We start from the raw sequence: 19,342 nt of genomic DNA on the forward strand, positions 1-19,342 counted from the left end.
TAAGACAGTGAATTGAACCGGTCGTACGTAACGTTTTATACATTTAATTTTCAATGGTTGACTAAAATCGAAATTGGAACAAAACACACTAACTCATTATTTCTAATGTTGTTTAAACAATTTATGTTAAGTCATTATTTTTCATTTGGTTAATTCATCAACTACACTATGCCAATAAACATAACAGAAATAGTTTTCTTTGGCTTGGATCTGTTGGGCATGTCACATATATAAAGCATATATTACTCGACTATTTTGTCTTGATCCACAGGACCTCTTTAAGGATAATATCACAGCTTTTTTTCTGAATGTATGCTCGGAAATGTTCGCCCATCACGAAAAACATGTGGTAAAACTCATGTTATGATTTTGAAGCCTACGCATGACACAACTGCCACATATCATGCGGATTTTGTCCGGGTTCTAGAATAGTAAGTCGTAGCTTTGACAATACAAATGAATCTTATATATTCAACAAAAATTATCAGATAACTGTAATTTCAAATACAGATGCTCCATCCTGCATGCTATTATACGCATATGTTTAACTCCAAGAAGACGAGAAATTATTCGTTCAGTAAAATTATATTCTGTATCGTTTCGGTTGTAACAATATAGCAATATCAATAGCAATATATAGCTGAGCTTTTTAGAATGAAATACATATCATTTAATGTAACAATAGGACATTAAATAAAATGACTCGGACACAGATTTGTTCGTGTGGATAAAAATAGTTGCGTATATGTAATTGCTAAGTTCCGACCGAGACTGTGTTTAGTTTAAACCTATTAATTCTTCAACAATTGTGAAAAAAGCTATATATTACATTAATCTCTATTGTTGACACGATGTTACGCGTTTTGTGGTTTTGTGTTGTGCGAGCAACCTGAGTTCCCGGAGGAAACCCACCAGTTCGGGTTGGTGATAACAAAGAAAGCTGGCAATGAGTTTGAGATGTTTTATAAAAGCAAATGTATAACGATTCATTACAGCATGGAGTTACAAAGCTGAAGCGTTCATCTTTTTTTCTTTCTGATTTATAATGCCTATATTAAACGCCTTTTTATTAAAAATAAAAACAAAATAATTTTTAACCGGATAAGTAAAATAATAGAAGGGGCAGGGTACGTTGTTATGATATACTCATATAGCAAAGCAGCATCCATATAACTTATCAATTGCGGGAAAAGACAAAATGATTAAAAAACTATATTTTATTTTGTTCATCAATAGGATGCATACTCCGCAAAAATCGTCATGCAACAAACAAGTATTGGGTGTGTAAGCTTATTTATACTCGCACTCGGGCCTTGTCTATTCGGCGAGTGCTCCGTTAAGAGTGTTTGTCATTTTAGTTTTTGTTTTGGAGCATAGGGCACAGACAGAATGTAACCCTGTTTCTTTAACTCGTACCAGTGTATAGCACTGTCACACGGGACCACCATTTAACGTCCCTCCCGGAAGATGATTTATATTTTAGTGATGCGACGGGGAATCGAACCTGCGACCCCTGGATTGATAGTCAAGCGTGTAACCACTAGACCACGGATTCGCCACAAAAAAAAACAAGCATTAATCAGACACAAGTGTTTTATATTGTTATGAAGTTGTCGACTCGCACATACCCTTAGCTGTAGGTGAAATCATATTTACTAATCAATTACAGCGTCAAAACATATTTGATATGGTATGGATATTGCGTCAAAATACACCTTATGTTCATTATTTTTGTATTAAAACAGCAGAGCCCAATTTCGAAATTTAACCATGGGGTTAAGTTAATTAGATTACACTTAATTTAACATAGATTTAATAATTTAAATTTAAAACCGAATTGCCAAATCTGAAATACGACCTCGGTCATTTGCGTAACGTATACACTAGTTATGCAGTGCAAGTGGAAATAACGAAAACCGCAATTAAGCTGTACCTGCTCGAATTAAAAATAAAATAGATTGGACAAATATGTTATAAATCGAATTGTTTGGTTCAAGATCCACTTACAGATAACTTTTTGTAAGTCAGAGCCGCTAGGAAAATGCAATATCGCCCTTAAATTATATAACAAAACATTGGTATCGGTCTTACCGGGATTCAAACGATTGACCAAGCGATCGACAAGTGATTCAAATCGACAAGTGATCCAGAAACCAATATCATTGTATTCAAACGCATTTGGGATAAACATGGCTTTATAAACGTTAAGAGACAATGTATGTCAAATAACCTTTAAAACAATTCAATGTATCCCATGCACAATTTTGGGAATTTTGTATGACTGGCTACCCGATATCATTTTCAAAGCGTTTACAGGACAATAACTGTTACATACAAGCTTTTTTGACCTTTCGTTTTCTGTTACATATCAGTTATCAGTAATCGTGCCCTTATAAATGGTAGCACATATATATGGAGTCTCTGGGCATAAAACTAATCCTGGTTAGCAATGACTCTATCAAGCGAGAAGCTTATTAGAAAATCAAATACCTTAATATTGACTTAAATGAAAATAGTGAGAGTAGAGTACTATTATTTGAAATGACAATGACAATGTTTTTTTACATATTAACACGGACATCTTCCAGTTTTTGTTAGTCAACCAGGTTGCGGTATGAGCAACTTAACAATTAACAATAAAGAACAGTGTTTGGCATATTTTATTTCCTTTTTTAAATGAACCACAACAATATAGCGACTGTCTACATTCATATATATGAAAGTACTATCAGTTAAATTTATTGTAAAAGCCAACGTATATCTTTGGCGAGTCCGATACTCCAGTTAAACAATCGTGGAGTGAAAGGGAGGAAACACACTTATCTTCCCTTCAATATATTTGAGGAAAGGCCTGTTTCTATTTTCTTAAAATAATAAGTCTCAAAAGCAATACAACTTGAATAAATACAAAAAAATAAAAATGAACGGAGATATGCCACGACATTTTATGCTAATATGTGCTCAAATTACAGTTTTCTTTTTTGGTTTGTTGGATATGTTAGCACTCTTCATAGTTTTAATTTCAATATAATACTGGATATACTACTACTACTACTACTACTACTACAACTACTCTACTACTACTACTACTACTACTACTACTACTACTACTACTACTACTACTACTACTACTGCTACTGCTACTGCTACTGCTACTGCTGCTGCTGCTACTGCTGCTGCTGCTGCTGCTGCTACTGCTACTGCTGCTGCTGCTACTCCTATTACTACTACTACTACTACTACTACCACTACCACTACCACTACCACTACCACTACTACTACTACTACTACTACTACTACTACTACGACTTCTTCTACAACAATTACTACAGCTACTTTTACTTACAATCTGTTGTTCTATTCTTTATTGTATGTGACTAAATGTGAACAAATGACCGGTAACGTGTATTTTCTTTCAGTAATAATGTTTAACAGATTGTTTGGATAAATTTTGTGTTTCGATCTTATTAGATGAAACAAGAATTTCTCATTATTATTATTATTATTATTATTATTATTTTTATTATTATTATTATTATTATTATTATTATTATTATTATTATTCCTCTTTTTCTTCTTTTTATTATTATTATTATTATTATTATTATTATTATTATTATTATTATTATTTTTATTATTATTATTAAAATTATTATTATTAATGTTATTGTGATTATATAACCAGATTTTTAAGCCTTCTTTTTATATACACAATAAACGTTAAAAGGGCTGGCCTATCGAATTTACAAAAATCATTTTTAATTATTATTGTTGTACTTATAAGGTAACTTGAGGGTAATGAGTACTTGTTAACAGTTTACAACCTTAATTGCAGCTCTCTTTGGCTACATATCGGCTGCCAGTAACCATTATGGAACAATATCAGTGGTAGGACCAGCTTTTGTGAACAGGGAGGTAACACTGAAAGCGACACCGCTCTACCCTTGGGGATGTGACGTAGAGTGGAAATACATCATTGACGGACAAACACAAGTTCGAACAATGGATGCTGAATTTGCTACAAGATATTCGGAGGATGAATCATTCTTTTTGAAATGGATGGCTACAGTTGCATAAAACAAATCTGTCTTCTACGCCAGATGTTCAACAAACACAACGATTAGAACAAGCATCGTATCTTTAAATATGACAGGTAAAAAATCGAAAAAAAAGGATTTTTAATAGTGAGTTACCCAAATGATGAAGATAAACATATTAATACAGATATAAAGACTGTGCATTTCATTCTTGTTTCCTCCATTGTTTTGTTATTTAGGTCTTTACTCATTAAAACATTCTAACACAGGCATGGTAGGTTGTATTTTACTGGGCCTGTCTATGTATATATATTACTATCATTTTCTTAAAATACAAGAAAATGTAAAAGGTAATAAGCCAAATATGCAAAGAAAATAAGATCTTTGTCGAATTAATCAGTTCAAGTCAATTAACTTCAATTGTTTTAGAAAACTTTTTAAACATTTATTAATAATATCTTATATACAGATATTGTTGGACAGTGTGGAACGCTCGTGCTTTTAAACCCAGTTGTTCAAGGCGCGGATGTCAAATTAGGATACTTTCCGTCTGACCTTTCTGTATGGTACAAAACATTCATTACACGAACATGGAAGAGGAACCTCGAAGAGATACAGCTACGCGAAGGTTATTACGTAGAGGAAACAGTATCTGCATATCAGTTTACATTAACGTTACTCGACTTTGATCGAAAAGATGAGGGGTCATATATTTTAGAGTGCAATTCAACAGACACAACGGAATCCGTGCAGCTTTATCTTCCAGGTACCTTCTTTGTACTCCAATGAATAATCAAACATGTTATTATTAATATTATTTCATGTTTATAATGTTCACGTCTGATGGATGTAAAACATGATTTATAAAAGTGTTAGGAAATAAGTAAAATATATTTTAATTGTTTTTTAAGTATACATCATGTATAATATGCAAACTGATATTAATGAGCTTTGTTGTTTTTAGAGCGACCAAGTTACCCAGTTCTCGGTCCAAAGTCTCCTGACTTTAAAACGACAGAGTGTATTTATGTTTATGGAGGCTCCCATTTGTATTGCAAAACTGATAAAGGAACAAAACCCGTACATGTCGTACTTTTACTAGGCCAGGATTCATTTGTTCTTTCTGAAAGCGAAGGGAACAAAGGGTTGTACCGATTACATAACGTTTATCAACACATGGTTGGTCTGTCAAGACAGAATGTGACATGTCAGGTTTCTAATGCAGCCCTTGAAACACCCTACGACGTGCATAGCATTCTCTGTAACGTAGGTAAGCAACTGGGAGACACATAATGACAATATATGAATCGATTTTTTTTGGATGTTAAACTATTTGATCTTCCTTAATATTTAATGTTAATACATTATTAGGCTTCAATTTCAGAGAAAGGTACCCCGCCCGTGTTAACAGTTCCTGAATTCCTTGATGGAAAAAATTCCACAACAATTTGTGAAGTGCACAATGCTTTCCCAGCCCCGGCAATAAAAATACGCGTTGGCACAGTTTTGCTAGCTGATGTTCATCAAACCATCTTATTTAATAGATCTTCTAATACTTTTACAAGCCGTGCAAGGACGACAAAGACTAATAAAACGTGGAATGGAAAACAAATGTGTTGCACCAGGGATAGCAAACAAGATTTTGGTTTAACAAACATGTCAATATGCGTAAACATCAGTATAAAATGTAAGATTAACTTAATGCGATAGACTATTAGTGTGAAATTTTAAGAAGATAACAAATGATAAGAAAGCCTAAATTTAATATAATTACATTTTCCATAGCCAATGTTTGTACTATTGAACTATAAATCCAATTTTTTTTGTTTGGTTAATGTGTTTTTTTGAAAAATAAACATTATATATTGTATTTTCTGAATTGAAAATGATAACATTTTAATATCTTATTGTTATTGATGAGTTTGTCCTATATTGTTTTCAGACCCGCCGTCAAATCTCTACATATCGGTCAACAAAAGGATATAGCAACAATGTTTCTGTCTGTTTCTTAAACATGTCTTGTGAAACGGATGCATCAAATCCGCCTTGCACTATTGAATGGTCAAGTGACAACGATAATTTAAGAACCAACTGGACGAATAGTGAAAGTGGGAGTTTCCGTTCTGTTTCAAACGCGCTCTTCGATGTCACTAAAGACATGGCTTGTGGAATTATAACATGGTCAACAAGATGTGATCATTTCCCATTGCATTTTAATGCAAGCTATGAAATATCGTGTTCTGGTACGCACTCGGTCTGATACATTTTCTCGAGTTTTTCGTTAACACTCTCAATCAAACCAAAACTGCTTTTTCATGTACTTTCTTCTTTCAAAGAAATCTTACTGAGTAAACATATTCATGCTCTTCGCTGATTTCAAGAGATTTATCAGTGAAATGAAATTATCAACTCGCTATTTCATACATAGAAGTAACATTCTGAATGAGTTTTATGCGTTTATATTTTGCCCGTTGTTTCTTCCAAATCAATAATAAGTCATTCCGGAATATCGTTGCGTTCGCGTTCTATTTGGCGCGCTGTTCTGAAGAAATATACACTTACATACACATAATGTTTGTTTGACATTTAATGAATATATGTGATAATATGGTAATATAAAGATGATAATTGTTTTGATTCAGTATAAGATCGTGATAACATTTTTCATAATATGTTGTTATTTTCGCTATACTTAGTATTTCTTAACTGTGCTACCTTTTTAAAACATTTCTACATTACGTTTTGTATTAAGGATAAATATTTGACTCGCCTTCCGGAATGTATTTTTACATTTATACAGAATGTTTCATCCATTTGTAACAAGAACTTAATAGTAGATATCTTGAAAATGTATAATAATATTAAGTGTTAATTCTTAACATTTATCTGTATTACTTTTTGTCAGTTATAGTTCTACGCCTACTTATTAGGTGGACAGAGTCTCTTTTAAATTTGCAATTTAATTAGAAACAAACTTTTTCAGGAAGACAAACCCTTGTAAATGACAATCAGGCATTTATTTCAACATCCCGATTTCCTATTAACAAGGTACTTATTGGAACAGGCGTTTTCTGTGGATTCTGCATCTTGTTTATAATCGGAATCGGAAGTAAGGATCTTTCTCCCTAAATGCTCTCATAAATGTTAGTATTAAATGTTCTTAAGTTCGGGTGCTTGCAAACAGTCACAACTTGCAGTCTTGAAAGAGTACAATGGCATTAACGAATTATCTAATCCAGAGTAAGAAATAAATATAAAATGTCCGTATTACATTTTTCCTTTATTGCGTTTTGTTGATGATAATGATGTTTAACAAACTTTACTTCACTAGTGGATTGAAGGGGGCGCCCCCCCCCCAAAAAAAAAAAAATCGTCCAAGTTTTCTTTTTATTTCAATATAGGATAAGACAATTAATAAAAAACATCGAAAATGCTCCATTTCGAACTAGAAATTGTTAAATTTTTCTTCGGGGAAGACCCTCTTACTCTTGTGCCAACACTTTAAACCAAATAAATCTCGTTTCTGAGGGAGGGCGCAAGTAAAATAGGGTTCGCCCCTAAGTTACACCCTCTCTAACGTCGAATCTTGGAGCCGCCCTTGATCATAGCAGAATAAGACTTATAATCTATGGTTCAGTGGCCACACATTTTCAAGTTAAAAAGCACCAAAATATCGCTAAATTGTTTTTGTTTTGATCGTTATTGCATTGAAAAAAAAACATCAACCTATATTGCGCTCCTTTAAAGACTTATTCACAGAAAGGACAAGGGCAAAAATTCTTTTTGCGAAATACGAAATGCGAAAAGCTTCGATTCAATATTTTTTACCGTTGTTAGCATAAATTGAGCAGAATCATTTTGTATGAAATGAAAAAAGGAACACATTAATCTGAAAAATACTTTTATCTGCATGTAATAGAGGTGAAAAATAATACGTTTGTTGTGTCTGTACATTAGAATAACATCTATAAACACACCAATACAATACAATATTCAGAAACGGTAAAGTAAAGAGGTGTCCTAGAGAAAATATGCCAGAAAGTCAGTTAGATTGCGAATAGCAAGATGTGCAACTCTGTATATTGCTGTAAACGCATTAGGTTAGAAAGAGTATCGTTTCTTCCACCGTATAATAATATTTCTGTAGCAGTATCAGTAGCCTATGTCTTACATCCCCTTCACTGCCGGGAGCAGTTCGGAACGTGCACAATATTTCGTCCGATTCAATCAATGTGTTATGCCATATGCGAAATGCTTTTTGGGAATTGATTTTTGTGCAAAATGCGAGATGCTAAATGCTTTTAAAATGCTTCATTCGAAATGCGAGATGCGAAGGAAATCCGTTATTCAGGATGTGTTACTATATTTAGATTTCACATACCACGAGCTTCCGTAATTCCGTACCCGGCCATTCGATTGGTCGAAAATGAAACTATTGTTCTATATATAGCATTTGCATAACGCATTTCGCAAGAGGCATTGAGCCCCGGCGTTCCATAGTAAACACATGCAATAGTTTAAGAGCTTGAGGCCGTCGCGAAGGCCTCCGACCCCCTGAATTACCATGAAATTCCTTAGCGGCCAACAGAAGTCAATTTCAGAAGTTACGCCCCCCCCCCCTAACTGAGAAACCTGGATCCGCCACTGGCCAACATGGGAATGTGTATTATATATTGTGCGACATATGATTAAGAACAAGAATATTTATATTTTCAATTTGTTCAACTTCAATTCTTTAATTTATATAGAATTTGTATTTTAATGTCTAAAACTGCACATGAAAATGAGTTTTCTGAATCAAATATCACACAATAGAAATATAATTTTCAAAAGCAGTTCCAACGAAACTATTTAGAACTAATGTTTATTGTTCGTTTTTATGAACACATATTTTTAACACATATTTTTAACACATATTTTTAAGGATGTGTTTTGCTGAAACGGCGAAAGGTCAACAAAATCAACACAATAGAGATGTATGTACCAAATGTTATTTTGTAGTTTCGAATTATTGATCTAGCCGCTAAGATATACGTTGAAAGTTACACAGTTTGATTTAAATACATTATTGATAGATTATGCATTTAATTCAGAACATAGTTTCGTAAAAGTAATAATTGCCATAGCTTGAAGCATATTGTGCAGTGATTCGTCCTACGATATTTAAGCTTATTAAGCTTATAAGTTATACTTGTTTACCGCAAATCAAATAAATACATGTTGTTGTTTTTTTCAGTGTTGTAAATCACAGCGGTAAGTTTCTTACTTTACGTTTACTATACGTAAATCCTTTTCACTGGTTTGGTTGAAGATAGTTTTATGACATATCAAAATAAATAACATAAACATATCCAATTTAGGGATTTGGAACATCAAATTAACTCTCTAAGCATATCAAGGTAACGATAAGCTTTAATTTTAGATACAACAACTGGTATTTTATTTGATACAATATTCATCAGTTCAAATTTGATTTTTTACCCAAAAAATGTAAAAACATATAACCTTTTCGATAACATTTGCATCTTGGCAATTTGTAAGTTTGGGTCGTGTTATTAATTAGTTTATTGAATGGTTATTTTCAAAACAAGATATGATTAAAAACACAAAGAGTTTGCAAAGACATATGGTATTTTAACCAGGTTTAGACTAATTGTCCTGTATAACTATATCCTTCTCTACTATTTCCCTCCAAATGGATGTTTATGATGATGCAATGATAAATTAATGATTACCTGGCAATAAAACAGACACCTCCACGGACAATGGCGTGCAGCACATAGCAACGGAAGATTTTCAGTACGCAGTCGTCCAGAGGCAGGCGGCAACACGGAGGACAGATATGCAGGTTACTCACTTCACTTTGAAAAGTTTTCCTACGGATATCAAATATGATACAATAATAACTAAAAGTCGAAGTACTTAATCAAAGCCGTTTGACGTGAAGGTTAGATTCACTCTTATAGAGAACACCATAATTGCAAACATTAAGGTAGTCGCAACATCGATCATTAATAATCCAACCTTCATGTATTCAAATGTTTTGACGTAACATTAAATTTCTCCAGATGCCACGCAAGTTTTAACATACAAGGATCCTTTTCCGATGAGCTCCTTAATTTAAAATACTAATATTCTCACTTATTATGTCATTTGGTAATTATGACAATGTAATAAATATTGCAGCAACCACTTGATGACGACAGCCTAACGTACGCCGAGTTGGACATCAAATTCCTACAGGAAGCTAACACCAGAGTTCTTGCAAGGAGAAAGAACACGCCGACAGAGTATGCCGACATTGAGTTTGCCTCAACATAGAAATCTGCTTAAGTAGATCATGGGCACCACAATACATCAGACTAGATCTCTAGGTCGTCAAAGACAGAAAATCTAAAAGAAATTTACTGCCTTGTTTTGTTTCTATACTGTATTGTAATATGTCTATGTTTGATCGTTTCATCCTGAACAGAAATGACTATTTTTGAAACAAAGTCCTATTAAAAACAAAATTGATTTATTTATATTAATTCAAATACTTGATTAAACAATTGATTTATTCGGCAAAAAAGGTGGACCTCGATTTATGTACTTTTTATGACTGTGAACGTAGCTTTTAATCTTATACATATTAAATTATTATAATACCTGAAATATAGTTTGGTTACTTTCTTTATTTATTCCAAATTGCCATTCATATAAACAGGTATACACTTTTGTATGTCAGGCAAACAAAGCGTTAGTTTGCAAACATTTTTGTAATTCACTTCATATAATACTAATAAATTGATAAAAATAGGAAAATATTTAGTATTTGTTTAATACATATTTCGTTAATGTATACGAGCCTAATGCATTCCACTATATAAAAGAGCCTAGTTGTTTTCAAATTGGAACCATCTCCTATTAAATGTACTTGAAAATTCTTAATTGTAACTATCGTTTTCTCTACAATGCCTATTTGTTTAGGAAAGGTATGTGACTATGATATCAGCCACTTTTTTCATCCCTCACATATTTTATTTAAAATTGAATATCTTGCTAACAGTAATGAAATATGTATGTATTAGCCATTGGTTTGGCAAGGACTCGCAATAAAAATTTAGATTGTTTAGATCTCAATCATACTCCGTTAATTCAAAATTGAATTCACTTCAATAGGATAGCGTCAGATGTTCTCCCAAAAACATGTGGACGTTCGTGTTAATATGCAAAAGTCATATAACCTGGAGACAACAGTATTGTATGTTTATAGCTTGTCAATAATTTAAATATTCATTATATACTTGTGTTTTTGAACTCCTGAAGTTTTGTGACAATTTATTCATTGGATTAAGTTTAGTTAGAATTGAGTTTTGTTCCCCATTTCTACGTTTAAGTTTAAGGTGTATAAAGTAATTGTATATCATTTTGTATGTTCCCTGATTTTATCCACAGAGTAAGTAGGTGTATGATATGTTATGACGTTGAATCTTTACGCCAGTTTTACAGTCATCAGGAAAATTAAGGATATGTGCGTGACATTTAAGAACATCACTTGCATGTTCGATAAATGTTACACCCTTGTCATTCCACTTTTTATATTAAAATGCTTTGTTATTGGTAATTTGTAGTTTGCTGTTGTTCCATATGATTTCTTTTGATATTATCACAGCATCGTATTTATAAATGTATAGTACCCATGATTGTATTATAGTCATTGATTTACTTAGATAACTATTGTTTGACAAGTCCTCGTGGTTACCTAAAGTATTTTGCTTTCTTCCCTAGTCTAGGTAAAAGGACACAATATACAGTATAGTATATATGCAACTTAGTGGAAGGATATATTTTTGAATAAATTTTGGTATAAGATTTTTTAAATATTTTACAAATGCTTGTAATCTTGTCTCGATATGTTGAGTTATGAGCCGAAACATATTTACGTATAAATTGAAAACAATATATAACTATATTCCATTGTATAAGTATTATCGTTTGAGATTGATTTGTACATGTTATCATTGTAATTATACATAAGAATTATCAAACTATTTGTTTTAATTCGCATTCACCTATTTTTCATCATATGACTTATATTGCATGTATCGTGGGTCATATTGAACTTCTTCAAATATATATGTTGTATATATTGATACTGAATAAAGGTCTTCCTCTTAATTCAAATTGAACGTTATCTAAGTAAATACATAAAATAAGAAATATGAAAAATATATTTACTGAAAATCGTTAATAAATCACTGCACTGGCTCCTTCAACGAGCATCTAATCCGTAGTATATTACGGTGGGACTCATTGATGGCACTACTTTTTGTTAAACTTTAAAAGTGCTCCAACGCGTCTTCCGTTTTTTGCCAAGAGTTGAAACATGGAGCTACAGAACACGAATATGGGCTTTTACGAATGACCTTCGATACGGAAACATAAGAGATCATATTCAATGTTGACGGCAAGTACTAACACATACCGAAAAGTTGTGGTTTCATTGTTTGCCTTTCTTGCATAAATGATATTCCAACACAACATACAAAGAAGAATAAGGAACATTTAACGTTTATCTTAAGTTCGCTTTAAACGTCAAAATTGAAGGTGACGACGATGCAATTATAATTTAGATTTTACTTTATCATATAACTCAATTTCCGATGGAATAAATTACTTGAAAATAACTTGCATGTATGGCCTATTTTCTCGAAATTTCTCAAACGTACCATGTTTGATAATCTCGTTTCAAATAGCTTAGTTACAAACTTAAATTTAATTTGCAAACTACAAAATATTTTGTCGTGACTTTATTTGGATAATTATGTGTTAACCTTTCAGTTTAAGCTTACAATATCTCAAAGGTGACATTGATTAAAAAGTATGGGCCTGAATATTATAACAGTAATTTTAAAAAACACAAATGGTATTAATTCATTTTGTATCTGACGATGTAAAAGGGAAAGTGTGCATTCAAGCTACTAAAAGTAATTGCGGGTATGCGCCAGTGGTTTCTATATTATATGAATATTTTGGGCAAACAACGAAAACAATCATCCACCGATGATTTAGTGATGACTGTAAATAGCACGATCAAATTACTCAAATAACAAAATCAGCGTTTTAGGTAGTAAACTCCATGAACCATTTCAAAACTCAAAGTTAGTGGAAACAATCTCAACATTATATATGTCATACATGAGACATCGTTTTTTGCCTCCGTGATTTAGATTGGATACGCATAGTATTATAAATGAGAAAACCGAAAAAACTTCAATATGAAGCCGCCCGCATAATTAGTTACAGTTACAGTTAACACTGCACCTTGATGCCAATTAAGTAGTAATTGCAGATCTGGATTTATAATGTTCGGTTAGTGAATAATTGGTCATAAATGATTAACTATTGTAAGTGATATATTTATATCACAAAAGTATTGTGTTAGTGTATAAACGTAAATGTGCAGTTGTTAGATTTAGAGATAATGAAAAATTTATATGTACTTTGAACCTCTATACATGTCCTTTATATAACATTCTATGCATTTACACTATATGCACTTTACAGTTATTACAATAATTTCAATTTTGGCACATACATATATGAAATATTTCAGTAGCCTTTATGAAATAGCCTAGTAACCTCCCTTGCCTTCCGGCCCTCGAACCATCGAGGTAGTTTGTAGTGACGTTATTATAGTGTGTCATTCAAGAATATTTTATAAACTATAAAGGTTTTCCATAGCGCCAAAAACTTATTGAGAATGGTATTAAAGGGTGAACATAACACGAAAATGAATGGTAGCATTTGAAATAACACGTCGTCGCTTGAATTCCAGGCTGTTCTTACAGCATTTGTCCGGGTTCGGAGAAAAAATGAGTTTGTTTTTTTAAAGTTGCTATAACTTTGTAATTTAAGCAACATTTCAAAGACAGTTCAAAACACAATATGTCGATAACATGGGAATAAAAATTATTAACATTTAGTAATATACTTTAATATGATATTTACTTTTATAAAAGCGAAAATGACCACAAATGTATCCTTACTTGAAAACAATGAAAAATAAAGTTATACTCATTCTACTAACTGATGAAGTAATCATTAAATGACCGGTAACAGACATCTCCTGCAAATTAATAAATCCGTCCGGAGCAGCTTTTCCTACCTTTAAAATATACTATACAGTAATTCAGAGAGTCATACAAAACATACATGATTCGGAATAATGTCAAATAATTATTTAATGGTGTTAATGATATATAGAGTAAAAAAACACGTTTTTGTCCGAATATTCGGTTTCGATAAACTTTATTGCAAAATAATACTACTATACATAACACACTGTCTTTCCAAGAATATTTTAGGATGTTTTATATGTGTTTTTGTCATTTCTTGTTCCATGTTCATGTATCTTAGAAGTAAAGCCGCAATTTTACCTTTTTGGTGGGAAAATGAAATGAAATACGAAGGAACATACATATTGGAAAGGCGCATGCCTTTCAAGGGACTTTATCCTGTTTCGCGCCATCATGTTTTTAAATATACCTAGATTATTCCTAGTTAAACCCGCATTGTAATTTATACAAAAGTATATTAATTTCTGCAATTGTTGATAAAATAAGTGTTTATGTTTTTAAAAACAATCGTTGACAAAATATAACACAAACTCAAATGGCCGTTGCAAATATGTATCTCAATTCCATTCCATGATAAAGTTTGAATGACGACCTAGAACTTTTCACTCAGCTATAGGCTTGACGACCTTCACATTGTGTTTCCTTCTGATCATAATGGCAACTGTAACACTGCATGATCATCGGCAAAAACTGTATACCTTAATAAATTTCATTTCGTGCACATGGGTGCAAATCATGTTTAACAGTTGTTGTATCTTGTTGGTGACACAATTGCATATAGCATATAAACTAAAAGGAAAGACACACTCATGGCATTTTTTCTTTATTGATACACTGGCTATGTGAAATATGAATATTTAATGGAGACGAAAAGGACAAAAACACCAAACAAAACGGATGTATGTTAACATAGTTTACCAGTACATGTTCAAGAACCCCATAAAACTATCTACAGCATGCACGAAATACAAGAAATAAAATATATCAAAATTTACATTGTACGATTGTTATCGAAATATCGTTCATAAATAAATAGTTTAGTTACCGCATCAAAAACTGTGTAACCTTCAAAATGGGCGTGAACCAGAATACAGGATCGCAAAGGACCCGAAAATCTAAAATTGAACGTATAGGTCAGTACGAGTCCGCATCAACTTGAAAACAATAAAGCAAAACAAAACCCAATACATTGATTGTAAACCTCAAGTACACAATGACCAAATACAAACAAATGTACGATACAACAAAACCTTGACACTTATCTAATGCAACTTTACGAACATACTTCAAACATCCATTAGTTTGTGTCAAAATGATATGGCCAATGAACAAACAAGAGGGGCAAACAAATGCAAATAGAAAAAAACAGCAATTGGTTAAAATGTCGTATTAATGACTCTTCAAATTGTGTTTATTTCTTCGAAAACAAAATGATAAAATGCTAATTACTTTTTAAGAAATTAGGTAGCTTATTAAGTTAAGTGTGTATTGAATTTTGAACGACATGTAAGAAGTACAAAGAAGATACAAATGTGAGAATCAGCGAATCAAGAAAAAAATAATTGCAAACACCTTTTTCACTTATCTGCACCTTTTACAAGCACGTGTAGCTTCGCCTTCAAGTACACGTACACGTCGTGTTTCGCAATCCGTCTATTAGGTTAATTAATCATCACCACATGCATTCTTTAAATATTCAAGTACAAAGAGTTTAGCTTATTTTGGGTGATATTCATCCATTCAAAGTGTTTCATCATATCTGAATATTAAAGACAGTCATTGCATGTCTTTAAGGTTGTTATACTATAGGATGGTTTAGTTTAAAATGTTATACCTGAACCAAAGATACCCTACGTTAGCTTTTTATGCAAGTATTTCAAAAGGCAAGAGTCAATGACGTACATGACTAACTAATAGTTTTAGAACTCGTGGTATCTACGGATAGCTCCAATGCTTTTTTTACCATTAGAGTGGTATTGTGGATTTATCTCATCGAAGAGGTTGTGTGTTCGCGTCCCACTAGGGGTAAGGTAAAATCACTCGACCTTCTTTTATGATGAACACTAGCTCCTTTAACAAGGTATTTTCGAGAGTGATTTATATCAGCTTAAAACTGTCTTCACATTTAGCTGAAATATATTTGTATAAACAAATATTATCTATTATTTTGGCTAGCATCGGTTTATGACGGTGTAAATGTTTGTGTAAATCAGTTTGTATCAGTATCATTTTGGTTTACATATATACATTTATGTCTGCAATTCTGTCATAACTGTATACTAACACACACATAAGAACACTGTAAGTACTTTTTTCTTACCATAAACGCCTCGAAATGGTAAGCGAAAGTACGATGCTTATAGGAATTCTAAAATCCTCAAATTTTCCCACATAGTAAATATTTACATCGAAAACTCAAAAAGCCTTGTATAGCGTGAATATAAATCGCATCGGATGCGATTGTCTGACGGTCGATATTCTCGCTTGTACTGGTTTTGTTTTGTTTCCATATCCATTAATGGTGGAGCATCCTCTTTCTCGATTGCACGTGAAGACACTCCTCTCTTAAACAATTAAATTATGGTTTATTTCATCAATGCAATAAGCATGAAAAAACGAGATAGAAACACTACGTTGAAAATCCTAATGCTTCTGAAATACAATTATTGTTACAAATATTAAGTAAAAAAAGGTTTTGGTGCCAAACTTGTATGAATGAACTGTGGGTAACATTATACTATTAGTAAGGAAAGACTACTTATCAAATTGTGATACATACTATTACTTACGCTAATGGAGTATGGTACTTTGCTCAATTACATGCAATTGGTTACTATTTTACATGAGTTGATGAAACCTCTTCCCTCTCGAGTGGTATACTGAAGGTTTCAGCTTCGAACAGTGTAATGATCAAGCCTCAAACTGGTCATGTTTTCGTTCTAAACCAATACCAAGACGTGGTTTATGACAAAGCTGAGATGTTTATGAATACGTGTATTTTTTCATTTGTTATGTCAGGTTTAAACAATGACATCTTACACAACATCCAACATCGGCTTCCAACAATCAGAAATAAAACAAAAGTTCTTACTAGATTGTGAAGCGCAGTTGTCTCAACACTAGACTGAATCTCATCATACACAGGTGTACTTCGCTCTTCATCTGCAGGTCTTCTTCGGCGTAGAAGCGTTTCATAAACTGTGTCAAAGATATAAATGCTTTCATCAATAACATAGTTTTCTTCGGATTAAATAAAAATAATGTTTTTAAATTCCAATAGACCTGCCGACATTCTTTCATTCATCGAACATTAGTCAGTCATGCATTTCCATTTTGTGATCACAATTTATGAAGTAAACTGATGTCACAAATTAGGAATTTTTGACATTTTAAAATGCAAAAACAATCTAGCTCAGTCATTGATGACCTATCTAAAATTCATTAAATAACAATTACGTAATATTGATGTAAATGTGAGTATTTCTGTTCAGTGTTATTCGTCCTTTAGATCCTTATGCTATTCTAACATTACAGAAGAGTTCTTGGCTGTTGAACACGATTACGTAGCGTCTATTGTATAATCGATTTCGTGTAATTGGTGTTTGCAAATTTTCTTAACAAATTTCTCTTCAATTCGACCTAGTGACCTGCAAATGTACCTGTCATGTATAGCCAAACATGTACTTTCTCAAGCTTCAGTCATGATTGTTCGTATACAGGGCCAAGTTGTGCTGATTATAGAAGTGAGGTAACATACGATTTTTGTCGCTTGATAGACTTACATAATCAAACTTTTGCATTATTTAAAGCCGGCACTTGATGACCAAAGACATTCGTTCTGTCATATATAAAGGAAATTGAGTCTATGGTACTGAGTAAAATATTTTTAACGGGAAACCAACTATTACAAATATCTAACGATGAGATGAGATGAACTATATTAGAATGTATCAAGAAATAATTCAGATTGTGACTAAAGGCCGGGGAAAAATATATATGTATTGATTAGACATATATTGTTTTGAATGTCTTATGTTCTATTACAGTATCGGCACAATTACCATGAGGTTTTTATCGCCTAAATAGAATCACGGTAAACGTTGTAACAAGTAAAACTGTAACTGTTCCCGATACGGCGTAAAAGACAGACGTATGCCACTCTTTTGTAACAACGTATGGAGGGTTGGTGGTTGATCCTGCAATAAAAAAAGCGATATTAGTACTACAGTTTCGAAAGTACGGTTTGGTAACTATATTGTTTTGTCCATTAGTAATTGTATTTATTGCATTTCTTATACTAAAAATGGCGCCAATTACCTAATTAAAATATAATGTGTATGTTTTTGCTAACATTTAAGAAAACCAACAACGATCAGATTAGATAGAACTTAATCCAGATGTGCATATGTAGTGTTTCAGATTGCTTAACACTTAATTAACTAATTAACACAGTAAATTCTGTGATATTATATAATTTGCGATTGGAAGTGGCATCATAAAAAATCGCAATATCTCTTCATTGGTAAGACATATTTAGTTGTCGATTGTTTTGAGTTTGGAGATAATGAATCACAGAAAACGAAGCTGCACAACTTAACTTTGTATATTTAACCATGGATATCAAAGAACTGTCCTTTTCAATCAAAATGTTAAGCAATAATGAACAGTAGAAAGGTATAAAATCAAAACCAGGGATAGTGTGAACAATTAAGATCTTAGTTATCGTGTCAGTGTCGATATAATTAGTGGGAATTTGTGTTTGTGTCATTTGAAATCGTACATTAGAATCGAATCATACGAACTCTCTGTAATTGAGCTTAAAACAGTCAGGGAATTTTTGAGAAGCTCCTTTGGTTACAAAGCGTTGCAAATGATTGTATGTCTTGTCTCCATCTCCCGTATAATTCAGGGTTAACAGGCATTCCTCTGTTTTGTGACAGGTTTTTATAACAGTATTATTTTCAAACTCCCACCAAAGCGTCCAAAACCCGTTAGAAATGCAGCAATGTGCAAGACATTTGACGGCCACTGAAATATTAAGATGTAAATTGACAGGGGATGTTGCGTTCAAGTAAAGAATCGGACCACCTGAAATATAGTGTAGGAATTGCTCAGATGTAGCACGAAAACACCGTTCAGAGAAAATAAAAGCTATTATGTTTTATGGCATATTTAATCTCATTC

General features: G+C 32.6%; 1 protein-coding gene across 1 annotated transcript in view; it reads left to right on the forward strand.

The window, feature by feature from the left end:
* Positions 1–10,358, forward strand: part of LOC128235914 (uncharacterized) — a 46,533-nt gene extending 36,175 nt beyond the window's left edge. Inside the window, exons 9-10 of the mRNA XM_052950702.1 lie at positions 9,788–9,885; positions 10,224–10,358. Coding sequence (XP_052806662.1) covers positions 9,788–9,885; positions 10,224–10,358 — 233 coding nt within the window. The remainder of the gene's footprint in view (positions 1–9,787; positions 9,886–10,223) is intronic.
* The last annotated feature ends 8,984 nt before the right edge of the window (positions 10,359–19,342 follow it).

Source organism: Mya arenaria, chromosome 5 (genome assembly GCF_026914265.1).
Source record: "Mya arenaria isolate MELC-2E11 chromosome 5, ASM2691426v1".
NCBI classification, from domain to species: Eukaryota; Metazoa; Mollusca; class Bivalvia; order Myida; family Myidae; genus Mya; species Mya arenaria.